This window comes from Anomaloglossus baeobatrachus, chromosome 2 (assembly GCF_048569485.1).
Source record: "Anomaloglossus baeobatrachus isolate aAnoBae1 chromosome 2, aAnoBae1.hap1, whole genome shotgun sequence".
Classification (NCBI taxonomy): Eukaryota; Metazoa; Chordata; class Amphibia; order Anura; family Aromobatidae; genus Anomaloglossus; species Anomaloglossus baeobatrachus.
This window is the reverse complement of record NC_134354.1, coordinates 665034015-665057219: the sequence shown is the minus strand read 5'-3', so window position 1 is coordinate 665057219 and position 23205 is coordinate 665034015. Positions and strand designations below refer to the sequence as shown.

Below are 23205 nucleotides of genomic sequence, written 5' to 3'. Positions count from 1 at the left end.
GTTCTGACGGACACCCTATCCCCCGCGTTGGGCTGCAGTTTCGCTCTCTGGGCTTCGGGAGAACAAGGCCTGAAACCTCGTCCTCTGCTGGTGAATTAACAAGGGGGCTTGCAACCTTCCTCGTCCTAGGGTTCAGGCACCCCGACTGTGTACGGCCTCCGGACCGGATTCCCGCTGTCGGCAAAGGCAGGCTACGACCCTGCCTCGGTCCACTTTAGGTCTCCCGCGACCGGATCTCCGTCGCCTGTGGATCTGCTCACTGTCTACCACCTAGCCGGGTAGTCCAAGGGCCCCTACCCCTGACTACACTGCACAGTCTGCACTTGACTTCCACTCACTACTACTACTCCACTTCACCTCTACTTGAACTTCACTTCAAAACTGACGTGTTCCCGCCTCCGACACCCCAGGACCCCTAGGTGGGCGTTCTCATCCGCCTCATCCCGCCCACTGGTGTGTCCTTATTATCCTGAGGGGGTGGTTAGGCTATAATGGCTGTGTGTTGTGCCTGAGTGTGGGTTTTTGGTGGTGACAAGGAGGATATACACTTTTGTGACTATGGGAGTGTGTGAAACATCGCACTTCACTCGCATGTCATCAGACCGCAGTGTGATGTACACAGAGACTGGCAGTGGAGGAGATGGGGAGAAAGTTTTCCCTCTCTCTTCTCCACACCTGTGATGCAATCGCAAGATCACATCACAGTCACCTGATCCTTGGCTGACACCCGCAGCAGAGGGTCATTACCATATTGCTTCCGATGCTCTCACATTGGAAGCTATGCGCTAGTGGAACCGTACTCTTAGGCCAGGGACACACAGGGACTACTGTGGTCCTCGCATGACACTCAGTTCACGCTGGCAGCACAGCGGGAGCCGAGTGTCATGCGAGTGTCATTGCGATTGAGGTCCAATCGTGCGATCGGACCACAGATGCGTGGGGCCAGCACTGAGGTGGGGGCGGGCTAGCACTGAGGAGGGGAGGGCCGGCGCTGAGGAGGAGAGGGAGGGATTTATCTCCCTCTCTGCTCCGTTGCCAGCTATTGCCATTCTCGCTCTGCACTCGCATTACAGCGGTGTAATGCGAGTGCAGTGCAATGTTTCTCTCGCCCCATAGACTTGAATGGGTACGAGAGAAAGAGGATCGCATTGCCCACGCAGCATGCTGTGACTGTTTTTTTCGGTCCAATTAGGGCTGAGAAAATAATCGCTCATGGGTGCTCGCACAGAATAATACTGGTCCGAGTGGAATTCGATGTTTTATCGCATTCCACTTGCTCTGATTTTCATGTCATGTGTCTTAGGCCTTAAATGGAGACTACTTAACTAAAGGCTAGCAATGTCGCTGGTGAAAGCACCCGCCCCCGTCGGTTGTGCATCACGGGCAAATCGCTACTCGTGGCGCACAACATCGCTAACACCCATCACACATACTTACCTTCCTAGCGACGTCGCTGTGGCCGGCAAACCACCTCCTTTCTAATGGGGCGGTTGGTGTGGTGTCACAGCGGCGTCACTAAGCGACCACCCAATAGAAGCGGAGGGGCGGAGATGAACGGCCGTAACATCACCTCCTTCCTTCCTCATTGCCGGCGGCCGCAAGTACAATGTTGTTCCTCTTTCCTGCGGTGTCACACATAGCGATGTGTGCTAACGCAGGAACGACGAACAACCTGTGTCCAAAAGCAGCAACAATATTTGAGATTAGAAAGACATGTCAACGATCAACGATATGGTGAGTATTTTTGATCGTTAGCGGTCGTTCGTATGTATCACACGCAATGACGTCGCTAACGAGGCCGGATGTGCGTCACGAATTCCGTGACCCCAACGACATCTCGTTAGCGATGTCGTTGCGTATAAAGTGGCCTTAACTCATGAACTATAATGCCAACCTAACCCCAGGAAAAGGCGCCTTTTATAGCTGCCCTAGGAGACTATATTCATGGCTTATCAGTAATGGACACAACCTTCATTGTTCAGTATAATTCATAGATAGAATTATAGGAGTCTACTGGGCTCACCTTGAAAATGGCAAAAGATCCAGTTGCACGTGGAAGAGGAAGTCCCATCATGTTCTGAATCTGAGAAACTGTGACATGAAAAGCAGCGGCATTGGTGAAAGCTTTTACTATAGGCTCAGACAAGTAAGTGGATAGAAATCCCAACTGGAGAACAAACATGATGACCTGAAGAGAAAAGGGCACAATTATCCCACATGTTCCACTTCTATAGCAATATTACTTTGCATATATTTTTATATGTAGTGTAAAGAGTAACATTTTCATATTGTTGCATTTATATAAGTTGAAGCACAATGTGATATGTGAAATAACTCATTTGATTTATGTTAAAATTGTATGTCTAATAGGTAAGTATGTGTAAGTTTCAATAGTTAATTACTTTACCATTATCAGTCCCATTAGAAAAGCAATAGCTGCAGCCATGCCTATTCTCTGAGCATATATTTCCGATTGCTCCTCACTGGTGAGGTTTCTGTCCAATGGGTTTTGAAAAAGATGTTCATTGATGATTGATCCAGTCATTAGACTTAGCACAGCAAATGTACCTAGGGTTCAAAAATATAAAGCATACATTCAAAATGTGGTTTTATTTAAGTATAAACCAATCTGAAAACTACAGAAACATTGAAGAATATACCCCAGAATAAAAATAATGCATAGAAACCCTACCTTAAGTAAATATTTGCACAAATATAAGGAGCTGGACTGGTTACTGTCGCATTCAAATCCCATAAAGACATCAATCAAGTTGTATTTTTATGTTAATTGTGCCCTGCGTCTTTGTAAATAATGTAATATGTGAATTTTTATGTAATTTGTAATGTACAGTAAGACTATGTGCAGCTGTTGGACTATAGGGTGAGAAATAGTTAAGTGATGGGACTAGCCCATAGTGGGAGGGGTTAGTTCTTAGGAGAAAGACGGGTTTCCGAACAGCATAAGGGGAACTGGTGCAAGTGTGAAATTGACTTTCCCCGGCAGAGTCTCCCTAAGCATCTGGGAGGTAATAGCTCTACTCCGGTCCTTCTGGCAACCACCAGACCTCCTGATCTACGAAGAGAATAGATGTGGAGCTGTGGAAAGGGAATGTAACTCTCACAAATTGGACTCTAGTGCTAGATTGGGTTGTACTGGGACTCACAGGACCAGTAAGAATGGAAACAATCTATAGGAAAACACAAGTGTGTCTGCATATGTGGCACCCAGGTGGCAGGGGGTTAACCTTACATGACGCAGGGCCGGTAATGTCGGTTCCGGGGATGTCATGGGTGGCCCTACCTGGCTTCGTGCCCCTAGCTGTCCAGAATAAAAGGGGGATTTAAGAGGTGGATGTTTGTCATGACGCCACCTGCGGTACGCGGCCAGGGGCGGATAGTAGCAGCTGAGATGGTGGAGCAGGCCTCGGGGAGGATGATGAGGGGAGTAGTAGTAGTGTCGATGCCCGTTGACACCGAAGCATGGGGCGCCGGCGCCAGTAATAAGAGTCCGAGTCGGCCGCTGCGGTTCCAGGTGTCTTTACTTACAGTTCTTTAAGTAACCCGGTCGCTACCGAAGTAGCACTGGTCACCGCTGTGATGGGCCCCGTCGACCTCGGATAAGTTGGAAGAAACCACCGGTGTTTGGAAGAGGTTCTTTGTAAGTGTTGCCTCTCCAGCAGTGAGGATCCCGGGATGAGCATTCCGCTCCAAGCCTAGGCCCCGTGACAGAAAAAGATGAAGAGACGATGGGGGTGTCGTATCGCCAGAACTGATGTCCTGGGAAGACTGACTGAAAATTGTGTGAGTTGCTCCTATTTCTACCCCAAGTGGAACCCGCCCCCCCCGTGGCTGGCTTCAGTGACCACCCCCCTTTCTAACCCCAGTGAGAAGGCTCCTGACTGTATGTAATGGTGTGAATGTGGAACACTAGTGATAACCCCCTCCTTACCCGAGGCGAATATCGCACCTTAAATAAGGTGCAATACTCTGTGGCGACTGGAGCCTCAGGGGCGCCACACATATGCTTTGTACAGCTGACATATGCTGAAAGTTATATGTCCATTATCTAGTGTATGTATTTGATAAAGAGGAACCATTAAGTAAAGTCTCATTCTTTAAACTGAACTGGTGGTCTCCTTGTCAGTATGAGTCATCAATCCGTCATCAACTGGTCGTGGCAAACCAAAACCATTAGCACCATTGAGCTTACATAAGCGTACTGCTCACACAGGGAAAGTCCACACACCCAGCCAGGACCTCATCTTCCGCGTCCAACAGCTTGCCAATGACTATCGCGGAACTCTACACATGTAAAAAAACATACAGTACTTAGTAAACATTTTTCTTTATCAAAAAAGTGTAAAAGCCATCCCACCGTAACAAGGTGTACCTAATCAGGATTGTCTCTAGGAACTCACCTTGTTATGTGCCAGCAGGCCTCAAAATATATGGGGACAGAGCTGGTCCTGAACCTGACTGTTTTACACCAGTTGAATGGTGCACTTAGCAAGGAGCTCTGCCCCTAGGTATTTTGATGTCTGTTGGCAGTTAGTGAGATGAGTTGCGAGAGTAGGGACCATCCTGACACTAGCTACAATTTTTCACAGTGGGATGAGTTTTTTGCTTTTTTGATCCAAAAGATGTTAACTTAGTACCCTATGTTTCTTTACATGTGTAACTATTTACTTATGGTAGGGTTTCTTATCCATTGTTTTAATTCTATTTTATATTTGTCTGTTAATGGTCCTTAGTGTGAACGTGTACATACATATTACACTTATACTAACCTGTGTGTTGGCCCATGTTTTTGGATTTACTTCAGTTTCTTGTATTCAATACATTTAAAGGTGTTGCCACCTCCATCATTCGTGCACCATTATCTTTTAAACTTTCCACAAACAGGTATAAAACAGTCAGGTCTACGACCAACTCTTTCCCATCTATTTTGAGGCCTGAGGTGAGTTAAAAGAGTAGAGACCATACTTATTGGGGTACACCTTATTATGGTGGGATGGCTTTTTTGCTTTTTTTATTCAAAAAAATGTTAACTAAGTACCCTATCATATTTACCGTACTTACTGTAGAGTTTGTATGCAGGTTTTTTCCTCTAGGTTATATTTGCCTATTAATGGCCAAAGTGTGAATGTGCACTTTAATAAATATTGAAGAGCATACAACACTGGCAAAGTGCCATGGCGCCTGAAAGTTTTTTGGGGGTGCCACAAGCCAGGGACTCACCAATCTAATATTGTTAGCCTATATTTTCATAATATTCATATCCTGTGAACTTTTCCACATTTTTCATTTCATTCACAAATTTAATTGTCTTTGGGATTTCATGTGAAATACCAACAAAAAGTAGTAAGTATTTGTGAAGTATAAAAGAAATTATACATTATTTTCTAAATATATTAAAAAATATATATATGAAAATTGATTTTGTATTCAGCCCCCCTTAATCAATATAATTTAAGACGACCTATCTCTGCAATTACTGCTGTAAATCTTTTGGGGTATGTCGATACTAGATTTGCACAATTAGAGGCTGAAGTTTTTGCCTATTCTTCTTTGCATAAAGCTCAAGCTTAGTTAGATTGGATGGAGATGTCTGTGAACAGCAATTTTCAAGTCTTGTTATATATTCTCAATGGGATTTAAGTCTGCCCTTTAACTTATCAATTCACACACAGATCTAAACCATCCATTGTAGCACTAGCAGTATGTTTAGGGTTGTTGTCCTGCTGAAAGGTGAACCTACTACATCCCAGTCTTAAGCCTTTTGTAGCCTCTAACCATTTTCCTCAAGGATAGCCCTTTGTTTAGCTCCATCTATCTTCCCATCAACTCTGACTAGCTTCCCTGTCCTTGCTAAGAAAAGCCTCCGCACTGTATGATGCCACCACATTGTTTAACAGTGGGTATGGTGTTTTTAGTGTGATGTGCAGATTTTGTTTTATGCCACACACAAAACACGTGTTTTGCATTTAGCTCAAAAACTTCAACTTTGGTCTCATCTGACCAGTACACTTTCTTCCACATTCTAGCTGTGTACCGTACATGTCTTTTTTCAAACTGCAAAATGGCTTTTTATGGCTTGCTTTCAAAATTGGCTTTCTTCTTTCCATTCTTGTATAGAGGCCAGATTTGTGGAGTACACAACTAAACATTTGCCTGTGTCTAACACAGAGTCAAAGAGTGCAACATGCAGTGAGGACAACTCAGTGGTGACTTCAACGGGTTTTTATTAGTCAGGAATAGGGAGATGCAGGTAGATTGGGTATGAAACAGGCAATGAAGAAGTTCACAGCCATAGAAATTCAATAACAGTTGTCAGGTTTCACAGTTACACTCAACTGATCAAATATGTGCAATCACTGCAAATTATTACAAATTAATTCAATAACCCAACCCCGGTCCTTTCATCAGGAGAGTGTCAGAGTCACCCTACTAGAGTCAAAATTATGTAATAAACAGAAAAGACAAAGTTTCATAGACCCACTAAAGTCAGCAATTCACTAAACATGGTGCAGTTGCTTGGTAATGCACTACAAAAAAACAGTTAAACCTAATGGATGTGGCAATTCATGGCGACTCCAGGGTGCTATTTTTAGGCTGGGGGCCCAATAAGCCTGAGAATACCAGCCCCCAGCTGTCAGGCTATCATGGCTGGGAATCAAAAGTTGGGTGGGACCTCAAGCCGTTTTTTATTTATTTTTTTTAATAATTAAAAAAAAGCCATATGCAGTTCTTATTTTGATACACAGCCAAGATTAGAGCACGGCTGTGGGCTGAAACCTGTAGCTGTATGCTTTTTCTGTGCTGGGTATCATAATATGGGGAGACCCTATGCCAATTTATTCCTGTATTTTTACTCCAATTTACAGAGACCCGCAGACAGGGTCTGTGATTGCAAGCAGTCACACACGGTCACACAGGCTGGGGGCACGTCTGACTGCAACCAATCACAGACGCCAGGACTGCTTGTGGGCGATAATTAGCAGCCCCGGCAGTGAATGAGCAGCCGCAGGCGCAGTTACAGCCATGTCGGATATTCAGTAAGTATGAATCGCTTGCTCCAATTCCCCTATCCCTTCTACCACCATTTTTACGTGTTGGATTCTGGTCTCCATAGACGTTAATGGGGACCGGCAATTCTGGGCCGGAACCAGAGGATTTTTTTTAAATCTGGTTTGATCCGTCGGTCCCAGTTATCTATGAGTCCGCCCATCACTAGTAAATAGCTATTTGTGGCCAATTACTAATTCCTTGTTTAAGGCTAAGTTCAGACGTCCATTATTCTCCATTGATCCAGCAGCAATCATTTGGCAAAAACTTGTGCAGACACAACTTTTTGGTCCATTTTTAAACAACTGATTTCAGCTGGATCCGTTTTTTTAGCATTGAATTGTATGGGAAATGGATCCGTTAATTAGTCATTGTTTTTTCTTCCATTTGTAAAAAAATCCATTTTTCCTTTCTGAATCAGTTAAGGAAGATAAATTGCAACTTGTTAATGGATCTGTTTTTCATAGTCTCTAATGATGAAAAAAAATGGATCCACTTGAAACCAGTTATTTAAAAAAGGACAAAAGAATTGTGTCTGAACACATTTTTTGACAACTGATTGCTGCTGGATCCATTTTAATGGATGTTTACTGGACATGTGTCCAGACTGGGCAAGTTACGACCCACCAGAGGCTAAGTGAGTTCTTGTTGATCATTGGTACTGCCATCAATCCCATGAATGGGACTCTGAAATGCCCTGTTATAATGAAGCTCTCATTGCGCAAGTGTGTCTCCACTGCATTTGTGCTCTTTGTGATTGTCGGGGGGATTTCAGATGCCTGTTCTCGGAATCGGTGTGAATCCTACCCGTCAGATTCCCCAGAGATGAGCAAATGATTACTTCTCCTGTGGATAGTTGATCATTTTCCATTGGGAATAACCTTAAAGTGTACCAATCACAAGGATTTTAGTGTATAAGCTAAAGCCAGTGCTATACTGGCACTATCAGGCTGATTCTCTACATACCTTCAGCTCGGATGTTTAGGTTTTGAAATCCAAGAAAGTAAAGCTTATAAAATTAGCTGCTTGTTGAGTGACAGCAGCTGAGGAGCAGATAATATCTGGGGGGAATATGCATAGTTATCCCCTCCCTCTGTTATAATTAGCATAAGTATTATACCATTGACCTAGCAGGACCTGTGTGACCCATGTGACCTGGTATCCAGTTTTGTTGGCTGAGGCTCCGCCCCTTTTGGTCACATGGGTATGACCTCATCACAGGTCCTGCTAGGTCGATTGTATCATACACCGGTCCTGCTAATTCTAACAGAGGGAGGGGATAGCAGAATTCCCCTCCCCCAGCTATTATCTGATCCTCAGCTGCTGTCACTCAACAAGCAGCTAATTTCATAAACTTTACTTTTTTGGATTTCAAAAGCTAAACATCCGAGCTGACAACTAAAGGTATGTATAGAATTAGCCTGATAGTGCCAGTATAGCACTGATTTTAGGGTATATGTGAAAATCCTGGTGACTGGTACACTTTAAGACTAGACACATAAAGAGAGACAAGACGTTTTCCTTCATTGATGACCATTTGTATCTGTTCTATGTGTTGTATTTTCAGTGATATTTCTCTTCATTTTCTATGGATTACTAATATGTTAAAATTACAGAGCAGTTTATTCTCTGGAGCTTTGATTTGAGTTAAACCCCTTTCTTTCTAATGGTCTCACCAGTGGAAACGTGATGTCCAGTCCCGAGTAACATGTACAGTACAACAGGAAAGAAAGACGTATAGAGTCCATACACTGGAGCCACTGATGTCAGCAACGCAAAGGCCATACCTAGAAGAGATGCATTCAACAGATACTATTAGTGTCAAAGGGTTAACCAAACTTTTAATATAGAATCAGTTTTAAGAGTTCAACGAATGTACTAAGAAATGTTTCATATGGTCACTGTATTAACCCGTCATACCGCTGCCAATGATCATTTTTGTGATTTTATTTTTTCTCCCCATCTTCTAACAGTCATAAGTTTTTCATTTTTTGATCAACAAAGCCATATGATAGACAAGTATTATTTTTGAAAGACAATGTTTATTTTACCATATTTTGTACTGGAAAAGAGAAGGCATCTGCAGTAAAAAGGGAACTTTTTTCTGCAAGTCAGTATGATTACAACAATCCAAAGTTATTTTTTTTATTTTATTTTTATACACATCCTGAATAAAAAAAAATTCTATGAACTAAAAGTTAAATTATATAGACAAAAAATATATAATTTTAGGCCCCCTTCACTCCATGTGTGACGGTCCGAACTTGTATACTTACCTGTCTCTGGTGCTGCTGTCACACTTGCTTCCGGGTCGACAGTTAGTGCAGTGAATATTCATGAGACATAATGAGCTTGGCCCGGAAGCAACAGCAGCACCAGAGACAGGCAAGTATAAAAAAAAAACTAAAAACGGACATGTCGCCATGTGGAGCACACGCACATGTACTCCACATGGAAACACGATCCGTGTCAAAATACAGACATGAGCCCATTGATTTTTAATGGGTCTACATAGGTACGTGTGAAAACGGACACTACACATACCAGAAACACGGACGTGTGAAGGAGGCTTTAAACACAGTAAACACAGAAAACAAACTTTACTTAACAGCCAAAAAAAAAAAGAGAGAGATTATGGAACATGGTGGGCTAAGAACAGCGAAAATACTCTGTCTCAAAAATCCACTTGCCACTCACTTCCAGTAATTGGGGCAGTGGAGGGGGCTGTTATGGTCACTGCTCAATATACAACATCAGTGTGCAAGTGTAACAGCTCTCCCGACCTCGCCAATGACTGGATACAAGCAGCTGCAGGGAAAATAAAACATCATTATCTCCTTGTAGCCGCTGCTCCAGTAAACCAGCCAGATATGATCTAAGCACTATATCTGCAGGTAAATAGTGTTTCTAAACATGACAGTTTCTCTTTAAGATGGTTATACACATTTGATATTAGTCGCAACAATTTCATGCCAATGAATCAGTATTCGGTAACCATTATCCGAACATGAATAGTTATTATTCGCCTATTTCTACTTATAGCCATATTTCATTCACAATATAGCATAGAACATACAGTGACTTGCGAAAGTATTCGGCCCCCTTGAATGTTTCAACCTTTTCCCACATTTCAGGCTTCAAACATAAAGATAAAAATTGTAATGTTATGGTGAAGAATCAACAACAAGTGGGACACAATTGTGAAGCTGAATGAAATTTCTTGCTTATTTTAAACTTTTGTAAAAAATAAATAACTGAAAAGTGGGGCATGCAATATTATTCGTTCCCTTTATGTTAATACTTTCTAGCACCACCTTTTGCTGCGAATACAGCTGCAAGTCGCTTGGGGTATGTGTCTATCAGTTTTGCACATCGAGAGACTGAAAGTCTTGCCCATTCTTCCTTTGCAAACAGCTGGAGCTCAGTGAGGTTGGATGGAGAGCGTTTGTGAACAGCAGTTTTCAGCTCTTTCCACAGATTCTCGATAGGATTCAAGTCCGGACTTTGACTTGGCCATTCTAACAACTGGATACGTTTATTTCGGAACCATTCTATTGTAAATTTTGCTTTATATTTGGGATCATTGTCTTGTTGGAAGACAAATCTCCGTCGCAGTCTCAGGTCTTTTGTAGACTCCAACATGTTTTCTTCAAGAATGGTCCTGTATTTGGCTCCATCCATCTTCCCATCAATTTTAACCATCTTCCCTTTCCCTGATCAAGAAAAGCAGGCCCAAACCATGATGCTGCCACCACCATGTTTGACAGTGGGATGATGTGTTCAGGGTGATGAGCTGTGTTGCTTTTACGCCAAACATATTTAGCATTGTGTCACGCTCCCCGGGTCCTCACCCCCGTTCCCCGGCTCACCTGCCACGCTCTCTGCTCCCCAGTCACCGGATTCCGTCCGTCCCAGGGCTCCGGGCCCCCGATCCCGGCGCCCGACAGCTTCCCTGGACCTGGCCGGCTCCCCTGCGTCCTCCTCGCAGCCTCCTTCCCTGGCTTCTGGCACCCGGGCGGCGCGCATGCGCATTAGGGCGCGCGCGCGGTCACTGACCCTTTCTTAAAGGGCCAGCGTCCATTAACAGGAAATGAGGTTGCACAGGTACAGGGTATATAGGGGGTCATTGTCCAAGGGGGCGGGGCCTGATCTTCGTGTTCCCTGAGCTAGGAGTCAGGTCTCTTGGTGTTTATGTGCCTGTACTCACCTATCTGTCTTTGTAGAGCCGTACCTGCCTCGCCATCCAGTCTGCCGTGTCCTGATCCCCGCACGCTGTCCGTCTGCCATCTGACAGTCCGTACCATCCCGGATCCCAGCGGTGACCCGTCATCTTGCTCCAGAGGTTCCGGACCCCGCCTGATATCACCTCGGCCTCCGAACCTGAGCTACGTCACCAAGACCACCTTCTGTGACTCCGTGGTCCCTGGGACTCCTCCGCTGCCTTCACTTGCACGGACTGTTCTACTGCCCATCAGTGCTTCAGCTGCCGGACTCCCTACCACCATCTCAGAGAGTTCGGTCCAGTGGATCCACCTCCTGGGTCTGCCCGACCGCCCGGCCGTGACAGTAAGATCAGGCCATGGATCCTGCTGCAGCACTAATGGCCCTGCAAGAGGAACTCCAACGCCAGCGTGAAGTCCAGACCCGCATGCTGCAATTCATGACCTCCGTGGACACCCGCCTGTACACATTACAAGCATCAATGACGCCTGCGGCACCCAGGTCCCCCGCCAGGCAAGCCATGGCCCCCGCACCAGTGGCAACCTCGTCAGATGCTTCCCGACTCCGTTTGGCGTCACCTCCTCGTTATGCTGGAGATCCCAAGACCTGCAGGGGCTTCATAAATCAATGTTCCCTTCATTTCACGCAGCTGCCACATCTGTTCGCCTCCGACCAAGCCAAGGTCGCCTTTATAATGTCCCACCTAGAGGGCGAGGCGCTGGCGTGGATGAACCCCTTGTGGGAGAAGGAGGACCCCATGACCAAGGATCTTCAACAGTTCCTGCAGGCATTCCGCAGCACCTTTGACGAGCCGGGACGCGCTTCTGCCTCTGCTTCATCACTCCTCCGCCTACGTCAAGGAACAATGACGGTGGGCCAATACGCCATCCGTTTTCGCACTGTGGCTTCAGAACTCGGGTGGAATAATGAGGCCCTAACAGCCGCCTTCTGGGAGGGACTCTCGAGTCGCATCAAGGATGAGTTGGCGGGTCGGGACGTGCCCTCCACCCTAGATGCCCTGATTGCCCTAGCAACTCGTGTGGACATACGTTTTCAGGAGCGCTCCAAAGAGCTATCTCGTGAGAGACGCCCGTTACGGCATTTATCTCCTCCTCAGAAGCCCTCCGTACCTCAGTCATCAACAGCTGGGAGTCCCGTCCACGAGCCCATGCAGATTGACCGAGTGCGTCAGTCTGCACAACGTAGAGCAGAGCGGCTTGCCAAGGGTCTCTGCTTTTACTGCGGTGAGGGCACACACCTCCTCCGTTCCTGTCCGGAAAGGCCGGGAAACTCCAAAGCCTAGGGTTGGTAGGAGAGGCCACCCTAGGTGCTGGGACTCTCTCTGATCCGGTCACATGGACCGTGCAAGTGACAACGGGAGAGACGCGGTTCACGGCTGAGGCCTATCTTGATTCCGGGGCAGCAGGCAATTTCATCCAGCAAGCCACCGTGGACAAATACCAGGTGCCTGTTATCCCACTCAACAAGCCCCTGGTGATTGCCTCTGTGGATGGGAGACCCCTTTCTGACACCATCTCCTGGACCACCAGGCCGGTTGAACTGCGCATCGGTGCTCTTCACACCGAGAACATCGCCTTCTACGTCCTTCCGCACATGTCCCATCAGATCCTGCTGGGCCTTCCATGGTTACGGACTCACGAACCATCAGTCAGCTGGGGCACTGGCGAAATCACCCGCTGGGGTGCTTCGTGTCATGAGAGATGCCTAAAATCCACACAACCCATCCGACGACCTCCGGTTCCTGAGAACCTACCGGGGCTGCCCTCGGCTTATTGGTCCTTTGCTGATGTCTTTGATAAAAAAGAATCCGAGGTACTGCCGCCACATCGCCCCTACGATTGTGCCATCGACCTGCTCCCTGGAACAACGCCACCACGAGGACGGATATATCCTTTATCTCCAGCCGAAACAAGGGCTATGTCGACTTACATCTCAGAGAGCCTGGCTAGGGGATTCATTCGGAGATCCTCCTCTCCTGCTGGAGCAGGTTTCTTCTTTGTCAAGAAAAAAGAGGGCGATTTACGTCCCTGCATCGACTACCGGGGTCTGAATCAGATCACTGTTAAGAACAAGTACCCCCTGCCGCTCATCCCCGAATTGTTTGACCGGCTTAGAGGAGCTCGTCTGTTCACCAAGCTGGATCTTCGGGGTGCTTACAATCTGGTGCGCATCCGCTCTGGTGACGAATGGAAGACCGCGTTTAATACGCGCGATGGACATTATGAGTACTGCGTGATGCCCTTCGGCCTGTGTAACGCTCCTGCCGTCTTCCAAGAACTGGTGAACGACGTGTTCCGAGACCTCCTCTACACCTGTGTGGTAGTATATCTAGATGACATCCTTGTCTTCTCTCCGGACCTTCCAACCCACAGAGAGCACGTACAGCTGGTTCTACGACGACTAAGAGAGAACCGTCTGTACGCAAAGTATGAGAAGTGTGTCTTTGAGCAGTCTTCTCTCCCCTTTCTGGGGTACATCATCTCTGAGACTGGACTGCAGATGGATCCCAAGAAGGTCTCCGCCATTCTCAACTGGCCTCCCCCTTCTGGACTGAAGGCAATCCAACGCTTCCTGGGATTCGCCAACTACTACCGCCAATTCGTCCCTCACTTCTCTGCTCTGACTGCTCCACTTTCCGCTTTGACTAAGAAAGAGGCAAATCCAAAGGACTGGTCGCCTGCGGCCGACGCCGCGTTTGGCTCTTTGAAGCGGGCTTTTGCTTCCTCGCCTGTACTTCACCGTCCGGAGTTGAACCGCCAGTTCACCTTGGAGGTGGATGCCTCCTCCTCAGGAGCCGGAGCAGTGCTCATGCAGAAGTCCTCCTCCGGGAAGATGGTGACTTGCGGATTCTTCTCCAAGGGCTTCTCAGCGCCTGAACGCAACTATACCATCGGGGACCGAGAGCTCTTGGCAGTCAAACTGGCACTGGAGGAATGGCGCTACCTCCTGGAAGGTGCAGTGTATCCCGTGATCATCTACACGGACCACAAGAACCTAGAATACCTGCGGTCCGCTCAGCGACTGAACCCACGGCAAGCCAGGTGGTCCTTATTCTTTGCCAGGTTCGACTTTCAGCTTCACTTCCGACCCGCGGACAAGAATGTACGCGCTGATGCCTTGTCCAGGTCTTTCATGCCCATGGAGCAGGAGGAAGAGACTACCCAACCCATCATCTGTCCTAGCAACATCATTCCGGTGGCCCCTGTCACCCTAGCCCAGATACCGCCCGGGAAGACCTATGTCTCCGATACCGACAGGCAAAAAGTGTTACACTGGGGTCATGCCTCAAAAACAGCCGGGCATGCTGGTCAGAAGAGAACATGGGGTGCGATTGTACGCCATTACTGGTGGCCATCCCTTCGCACGGACGTCGCTGCTTTTGTCTCTGCCTGCTCCTCTTGTGCCAGGAACAAGACGCCCAAGCACCTGCCATATGGCCGTCTTCTGCCTCTGCCTATACCCTCAGTCCCGTGGCAACACATAGCAATGGACTTTATTACGGACTTGCCATTATCCTCCGGGTACACAGTCATATGGGTCGTGGTTGATCGATTCTCCAAAATGGCCCACTTCGTTCCTATGGCCGGACTGCCCTCTGCTCAGGAACTCGCGGAAGCCTATATACATCACATCTTCCGCTTGCATGGCTTTCCATCCCACATAGTGTCCGACAGAGGAACTCAGTTCACCTCCCGCTTCTGGAGGGCTCTATGCAAACATCTGGGAGTGACTCTGGACTTTTCTTCTTCTTACCATCCTCAGTCTAACGGCCAAGTGGAGAGGGTCAATCAAATCGTGACCTCATACCTACGTCACTATGTCAACGCCCATCACGACGACTGGTCCTCGCTTCTGCCTTGGGCTGAATTCTCCCATAACCACCACGTCAGTGAGTCATCCTCCGAATCTCCCTTCCATGTTGTTTACGGACTCCAGCCCGCCGTCCCATTGCCTATATCCCCTTCATCGGATGTCCCGGCTGCTGATACTGCAGTTCGTGACTTTGCTACCATTTGGGACTCTGTCAAAGCGTCCCTTGGGCGCGCTTCCCAGCGGATGAAGAAACACGCTGACAAGAGACGTCTGGATCCTCCGTGTTTCTCTCCTGGTGACCTGGTCTGGCTTGCTTCCCAGTACATCCGATTGAAGATACCTTCCTACAAGCTGGGTCCTCGCTACATCGGGCCGTTTAAGGTCCTCAGCAAGATCAATGAGGTATCCTACAAGCTACAGCTCCCGGCCACGATGAGGATACCCAACTCCTTCCACGTCTCTCTGCTCAAGCCGGTTGTCCTTGGTCCCTTCTCCGCTGCTGCCAGTCCGGCCCCTCCTCCTATTGCCGATGATGACATCTATGCGGTAAGGGATATCGTGGCCATGAAGACCGTACGAGGTCGACAGTTCTTCCTGGTGGACTGGGAAGGGTATGGTCCTGAGGATAGGTCTTGGGAGCCCAGGGAGAACGTGGGCACTCCTCTTATCCGTGCCTTCATGTCCCGGTTGCGGGGAGGGGGGCGTGGGGGGGGGGGTACTGTCACGCTCCCCGGGTCCTCACCCCCGTTCCCCGGCTCACCTGCCACGCTCTCTGCTCCCCAGTCACCGGATTCCGTCCGTCCCAGGGCTCCGGGCCCCCGATCCCGGCGCCCGACAGCTTCCCTGGACCTGGCCGGCTCCCCTGCATCCTCCTCGCAGCCTCCTTCCCTGGCTTCTGGCACCCGGGCGGCGCGCATGCGCATTAGGGCGCGCGCGCGGTCACTGACCCTTTCTTAAAGGGCCAGCGTCCATTAACAGGAAATGAGGTTGCACAGGTACAGGGTATATAGGGGGTCATTGTCCAAGGGGGCGGGGCCTGATCTTCGTGTTCCCTGAGCTAGGAGTCAGGTCTCTTGGTGTTTATGTGCCTGTACTCACCTATCTGTCTTTGTAGAGCCGTACCTGCCTCGCCATCCAGTCTGCCGTGTCCTGATCCCCGCACGCTGTCCGTCTGCCATCTGACAGTCCGTACCATCCCGGATCCCAGCGGTGACCCGTCATCTTGCTCCAGAGGTTCCGGACCCCGCCTGATATCACCTCGGCCTCCGAACCTGAGCTACGTCACCAAGACCACCTTCTGTGACTCCGTGGTCCCTGGGACTCCTCCGCTGCCTTCACTTGCACGGACTGTTCTACTGCCCATCAGTGCTTCAGCTGCCGGACTCCCTACCACCATCTCAGAGAGTTCGGTCCAGTGGATCCACCTCCTGGGTCTGCCCGACCGCCCGGCCGTGACACATTGTACCCAAATAGTTTGATTTTGGTTTCATCTAACCAGAGCACCTTCTTCCACATGTTTGATGTCTCCCGGGTGGCTTGTGGCAAACTTTAAACAACACATTTTATGGATATCTTTGAGAAATGGGTTTCTCCATGCCACTCTTCCATAAAGGCAGATTTGTGCAGTGTACGACTGATTGTTGTCCTATGGACAGACTCTCCCACCTCAGCTGTAGATCTCTGCAGTTCATCCAGAGTGATCATGGGCCTCTTGGCTGCATCTCTGATCAGTGTTCTCCTTGTCTGAGATGAAAGTTTAGATGGATGTCCGAGTCTTGGTAGATTTGCAGTGGTATGATACTCCTTCCATTTTAATATGATCACTTGCCCAGTGCTTCTTGGGATGTGTAAAGTTTTGGAAATCTTTTGTAACCAAATCCGGCTTTAAACTTCTCCACAACAGTATCACGGACCTGCCTGTTGTGTTCCTTGGTCTTCATGATACTATTATGCCGCCCCCGTGCCAGCAGCCTGCTGCTGCTTGGGTCCGGACCTTCCGGTGAATGGCTCGAGGGTCTCCAGACCCGGGGGATCCCGCGGACACTCCGAATGAAAAGGGGACGATTTGATGGATGTATATGTACGGGCTGGGCCGATCTAGGTTTGTGACGCCACCCACGGTATGTGGTGATATTGGACACCACCACTGCAGTTACGGGGCATACGGGGGAGGTGTTGTGCAGAAAGTTGTTAACCCCTCCGTGGGCAGGGATGGTGGCCCCGGGACCCGTTGGGATTTGGTGGTGCAGGGAGATGGGCGACCGCAGGGTGCTGGTGTACTCACTATTAAGAAAACACCCGAGTCTCTGGTAAACCAAGGTGATGGTGATCGGTGCCCGCAGCCGGCTGCGTTCTGGTTCCCCCACCCAGCTGGTGGTCTCTGTCTTTCTCCTGCACCTGTTTTAGAACGGTGGACTGCCTGTGCTTGCAACTTCAGGAGTCCGCTCCCGGCTGGATGTGGCCTAAGGAGCCCTTGCCCGCAGACGCTGGCCGGTGAGATCTCTGAGCCATGGCGGTGGCCTGTTATCCCCCTCGGTGGGCTGTTGCCTTCAATCGGGACTTTGGGTGGGACAGGACCTCTAGTCCTGGCCGTAATCAGTTAATTAACCAGTTCCAGTCGCTTCTGGACCTAGCTTCAGGGTCTGAGTACCCCCCTGTGTGCTCCGGTTTCCGAGTCGGTTCCCCGGGTCGGTACCGGCAGGCCACTACCCTGTCCCGGTCCACCTCGGTTCACTGAGCCGTCTTCCCGGCTCCTGCAGACGGAGACTGCCATCCGCCTCCTAGTGTTACGTCACCGCCGGAGTCTGCTCCAGCGACTTCTGCTCCGATCGCCAGGCGACGCCGTGTTCCTGCCGTGGATGGTGCTGGTGATGGGAGAGAAGTCGATGCCAGCGGCACCAGTGGGCGCAGGGTCCGATCATCCACTGGGCTGGGTTAGCTTGGGATATGCAGTACCGCTGGCTGACTGTGGGTGGCATGTGTCTTCCAGCTGAAGTTGCCAGCGTTCAGCTACAGCCAATGGGAAGACACCACACCTTTCTTATTTCACCTCCTGTCACATGATCACTGCCAGATATAGTTCTGATTTTCCTGGCTCCTGTTACGTTCTATTCTGTTGGTGATTCCTGTGTTGACTTCTGCGTGTTTTCTGACTACCCTTCTGCCTACTGTTTTTGTATCTTGCTGCCCGACCCGGATCTGACCTCTGCTACATTTGCTGACTACGTCACTGCCTGCCAATTCTGTCCCTGTTGCGCAATTCCTGGTTTGACCCTGCCTGACTACTACTCTCATCGGACTGCAGCCTTCCACATGTAGTGATCTCCAGGGTCCTGTGTAATTCCAAATCCCTGTATAGGGGTTAAAGGGTTTCAGGGTTCTGGGGGTCGTACTTGGTGAGTGGCTTCCCTCTAGCCTCCCCTTTACAGCCCATCTGAGTTTGTGGATCCAGGCAGGCATTACACCTAGCCAAAGGCACCAGGGCTCCTACCCTGGTACCTGTCAGTTCTACTTCAGGCCTGAGACACAGGCCTGACCTCCACTCTCCTTGAACTCTACAACTCAACTCTCTGATTGAACTGTTGTTTCCCCCGCCCCGGGCTGTCTAAAACTCCTAGGTGGGCGTGTTCCAACCACCTGGTTCCGCCCCCTGGTGTGTCTATCAAGCCCTTAGGGGGTGACTAGGGTTTTAAGGGTTTGGCTGATGTCACCTGTGAGGGAAGGGTGTTGTGTGGGGCCCTATTTGTGACTACCTGGCCCGACCAGGGCATCACACTCCCCCTTGGTTAAACACAGACCGTCCGCGGGCTGTCCGACCACCACCGGTTTATTTTGTTTAACTGGAAAAGATAAAAAGATTTTAGAACATATACAATTATAATAACATATTTACAGAGTATGAATGCTTTTGGTTTCTTCCCTTAACGGAAGGCAGGTCACTTAAACGTTACATAAAACATTTTTATTAACCGGGACGGGACGGGACGGGACCGGGTCCTTTTCACTTTAACCCACCCAAGCAAACCTAGCCCTAGTACCACCGCTAAGCACTGGTGCACACCCCTTTTCCCCAGTCCAGGAAACGGGTTCGGGTCCGGGTGTTGCCCAAATGGGCCGGGTATTAAGTTCCTTACCCGGCAGTCTCTCTCAGAGGCCCCAAGTCCAGGGGACCCCTGACCTGGAGGGTAGTCACCGGTTGCCATGGTAACGGGACCTCGGCCTACTCTGCCGCAGGCCCTTCCTCCAACCAGCCTCTCCAGAGACTGCAGGATGATGAAAAGGGTGGTCAAGGGGCTATTTACAAGACCCAATAGTTTTTGGGTTATCCTGCAAGTTCTCAGTCATGTCTTTTTGTATGAACGTTAAAACTTTAGAACTTTTTCATAACAAACTTACTGATTCTGGCTGCACTACTGCACAAGGTCGTGCTGCTCCCTCAGCTGCCGGGAGACGGGCTTTCCAAACCAAATGCAGTGCATCCCGGGGTTCAGGGCTTGCACGGAAGACTGGGGTGGCTCCACAGGTGACACCGTTTCCTCCGGGAGCCGGGCCATCCAGGGTTCGCCAGTCTCACCGTGAGCGGGTCCTGTCTCCTGACGCGTCGGCGGGACTGGAGGTGTCTGCGTGGCTTTATCCTGCCGGGGTGCCTTCCATGAGGCGGGCCTCTCTTTTTCCCACACCATGGCCACCATATTCTGCATGTCCTTCTTCCAGCCCAAGGCTTGCTGCATCGACTCGACCCATACCTGGATACAGAACTGCGTCAGCTTTCCTTTTAACCAGGCGGCTGTTCCCAGCGACAACCGATCCCTCGCTGCCTCCGCTCCTGCGTCTGGAACGGGAGCTGAAGCTTCCTCACCGACTGTTTCACTTTTGGGAGCTGCCGCTTCAGCGGCCAGCGCCGCTCCGCCGTCGGGGTTTGGCGCGGACATCTTCCCGCTTCTCCCCCTTGGTCTTTTCCTGGCACTCCTCTCTCAAGCCGGTAAGTTTCGTTTTTCGACTTCAGGCTTTGCTTTTTGGCCGTGTTCCCAGGGGGCGGGGCTACAGCTTTCGCACTCTTTTCGCTGGGAAGAAGACCTTGGGTGGGAATCTTCGCGCCAAAAGATGGCGGCAAGATGGCATTTTCTGGAAATTTTTCAACGGATCACCGCTGACTTCAATACAAGGCGCACTTCCACAAGGTAAGTGGATAGGTAAGTATCCTGTTCGTGACGCCAAAGTTTCAGGGTGTACCGCCGCCATGCCAGTAGCTTGCCGCTGCTCGGGTCCGGGCCTTCCGGTGGGTGGCTCGAGGGTCTCCGGACCCGGGGGATCCCGCGGACACTCCGAATGAAAAGGGGGGGATTTGATGGACGAGCTGGGCCGTACTAGGTTCATGACGCCACCCCCGGTATGTGGTGATATTGGACACCACCGCTGCAGTTACGGGGCACCCAGGGGAGATGTTGTGCAGCAAGTTGTTAACCCCTCCGTGGGCAGGGATGGTGGCCCCGGGACCCGTTGGGATTTGGTGGTGCAGGGAGATGGGTGACCGCAGGGTGCTGGTGTACTCACTATTAAGAAAACACACGAGTCTCTGGTAAACCAAGGTGATGGTGGTCGGTGCCCGTAGCTGGCTGCGTTCTGGTTCCCCCACCCAGCTGGTGGTCTCTGTCTTTCTCCTGCACCTGTTTTAGAACGGTGGACTGCCTGTGCTTGCAACTTCAGGAGTCCGCTCCTGGCTGGATGTTGCCTAAGGAGCCCTTGCCCGCAGATGCTGGCCCGTGGGATCTCTGAGCCGTGGCCTGTTATCCTCCTCGGTGGACTGTTGCCTTCAATTGGGACTTTGGGTGGGACAGGACCTCTAGTCCTGGCCGCAATCAGTTAATTAACCAGTTCCAGTCGCTTCTGGACCTAGCTTCAGGGTCTGAGTACCCCCTGTGTGCTCCTGTTTCCGAGTCGGTTCCCCGGGTTGGTACCGGCGGGCCACTACCCTGTCACGGTCCACCTCGGTTCACTGAGCCGTCTTCCCGGCTCCTGCAGACGGAGACCGCCGTCCACCTCCTAGCCAAAGGCACCAGGGCTCCTACCCTGGTACCTGTCAGGTCTACTTCAGGCCTGAGACACAGGCCGGGCCAGGTAGTCACAAAATCTGTCCTTAAACAGAACACTGAGACTATCACAGAGCAGGTGCTTTTATACAGAGACTTGATTACACACAGGTGGATTATATTTATCATCATCAGTCATTTAGGACAACATTGGATCATTCAGAGATCCTCAATGATCTTCTGGAGTGAGTTTGCTGCACTGAAAGTAAAGGGGCCGAAAAATATTGCACGCCCCAGTTTTCAGTTATTTATTTTTTAAAAAAGTTTAAAATAAAAAATAAATTTCGTTCAACTTCACAATTGTGTCCCACTTGTTGTTGATTCTTCACCATAACATTAAAATTATTATCTTTATGTTTGAAACCTGAAATGTGGGAAAAGGTTGAAAAATTCAATGGGGTCGAATACTTTCGCCAGGCACTGTAGTAGTAGTAGTGTAATAGTTGAAAGTTCAACATTTCCCATTTCATTTGAAAAATAAAAAAAAATTAAAATCGGGGTTGCATAAATAATGCAGTTTTTGGTCGTTTTTTCTAGACAATATGGAAATCACACTGAATTATGAACATAATTCAATGCTTTCTGAAGCCACAATATCATTGTTTATTATTATCAGTGGGTGTGTATACAATAGTTTCCTGTGATCTGATGTATTACTTATCCCCCTGGTATATGAGAGGTGCTCTTGCATGATTTCCGATATAACTTGGAATACAGGTTTGTGACATTTGCTGCCACGTGTCTGTTTTGACATATATTAACTCCTTCATGACCTGTGATGTAGCCATAAGTCATAGTTGGGAAGGGGTTCTCAACCTATGACGTATGGTCATGTCATGCCGATCATGCTGCAACCAAAACTGTGGTGACAATGATCGCATGAAGGTGCCAGCTATTTCTGACAGCACAGCACCGTGACTTGTCGCCACAGGGATTTTGAGGGCCCCCCCACACAATTACAATCGCTGTAATTGAATGTTTAATCCTTAACAGCCAATCACAGCGATTCCAATATTTCAGGCAATGAAATTGCCTAAAACATTGAGGTCTACGTATGATCGGTGCAATAGCAGTGTAGGATGGTGGTCGAGTTCCTACCTCCAAAGATGCCAAAAATATCTATATATTTGATAAGATATAAAGTAATGTTATACAGGAATGTATAATGTAAGCTTTTGTAATGCCAAAAAATACTAATAGCCCCCCCCCCCATCCTGAAAGAAAAAGCCCGTCTACAAAATGTATACTGGACACAGAAAAGAGGTCATGAAAGTGCAAGTGCAAATCGCCCAAGAATATATAATTGAACCTTGGATTACGAGCATAATTTGTTCCGGGAGTGTGCTCTTAAACCAAGTTACTCTTATATCAAAGCGAATTTTCCCATAGGAAATAATTGAAATGCAGACAATTCATTACACAACCCAAAATATTTACTGTATTCATACAAACTTATCACAGTAATACAATATAATTTACTGTATTCATATAAAATTATTACAGTGCACTAATACAAAGCACTGTACAGTTAAGAACATATAAAGCAAATTAAACTACAGATTAGCTTACAATAAAATTGTTGGTGTGCGGGAGGTCCAGTATAAGCAATGTGCTGTACTGCAGAAAGAAAGTACAATACTGTATCTGTGACGCCCTGGACTAGCCAGGTAGCCACAAACATACCAACATACACGCCCCCACCCTAGGCAGTTACACCAGCCAAACACAAAACCCTTGTTGCCTCCCTCTAGGGTCTGATGTCCACACCAGGTGGGGCGGAGCCAGGTGGTTGGCCCCACCCACCGAGGAGTTCACAGGCCTGGAGGCGGGAAAAGTGTCAGTTAGAGTTAGAGTTAGAGTGAGAGTTGAGCTCAGGAGGTGAAGGAGAGAGGAGTAAACACTTGGGTGTCTGGGTTGGAGCCCAGACATTAACAGCAAGGTTGGCAGACGGTGGTGGCTGTCTGCAGGAGTTAGTGGAACTCCGCTGAGCCATAAG

At 48.8% G+C, this 23205-nt stretch overlaps 1 protein-coding gene across 2 annotated transcripts in view; it reads right to left on the bottom strand.

Annotated features, from left to right (window-relative positions):
* Positions 1-23205, bottom strand: part of LOC142290511 (solute carrier family 26 member 10-like) — a 159720-nt gene that overhangs the window by 95631 nt on the left and 40884 nt on the right. For both annotated transcript variants that reach the window (XM_075334471.1, XM_075334472.1), the window contains exons 2-4: positions 8742-8852; positions 2408-2568; positions 2024-2188 (exon numbers count right to left, since the gene is read on the bottom strand). In XM_075334471.1, the coding sequence (XP_075190586.1) occupies positions 2024-2188; positions 2408-2568; positions 8742-8852 (437 nt within the window). The remainder of the gene's footprint in view (positions 1-2023; positions 2189-2407; positions 2569-8741; positions 8853-23205) is intronic.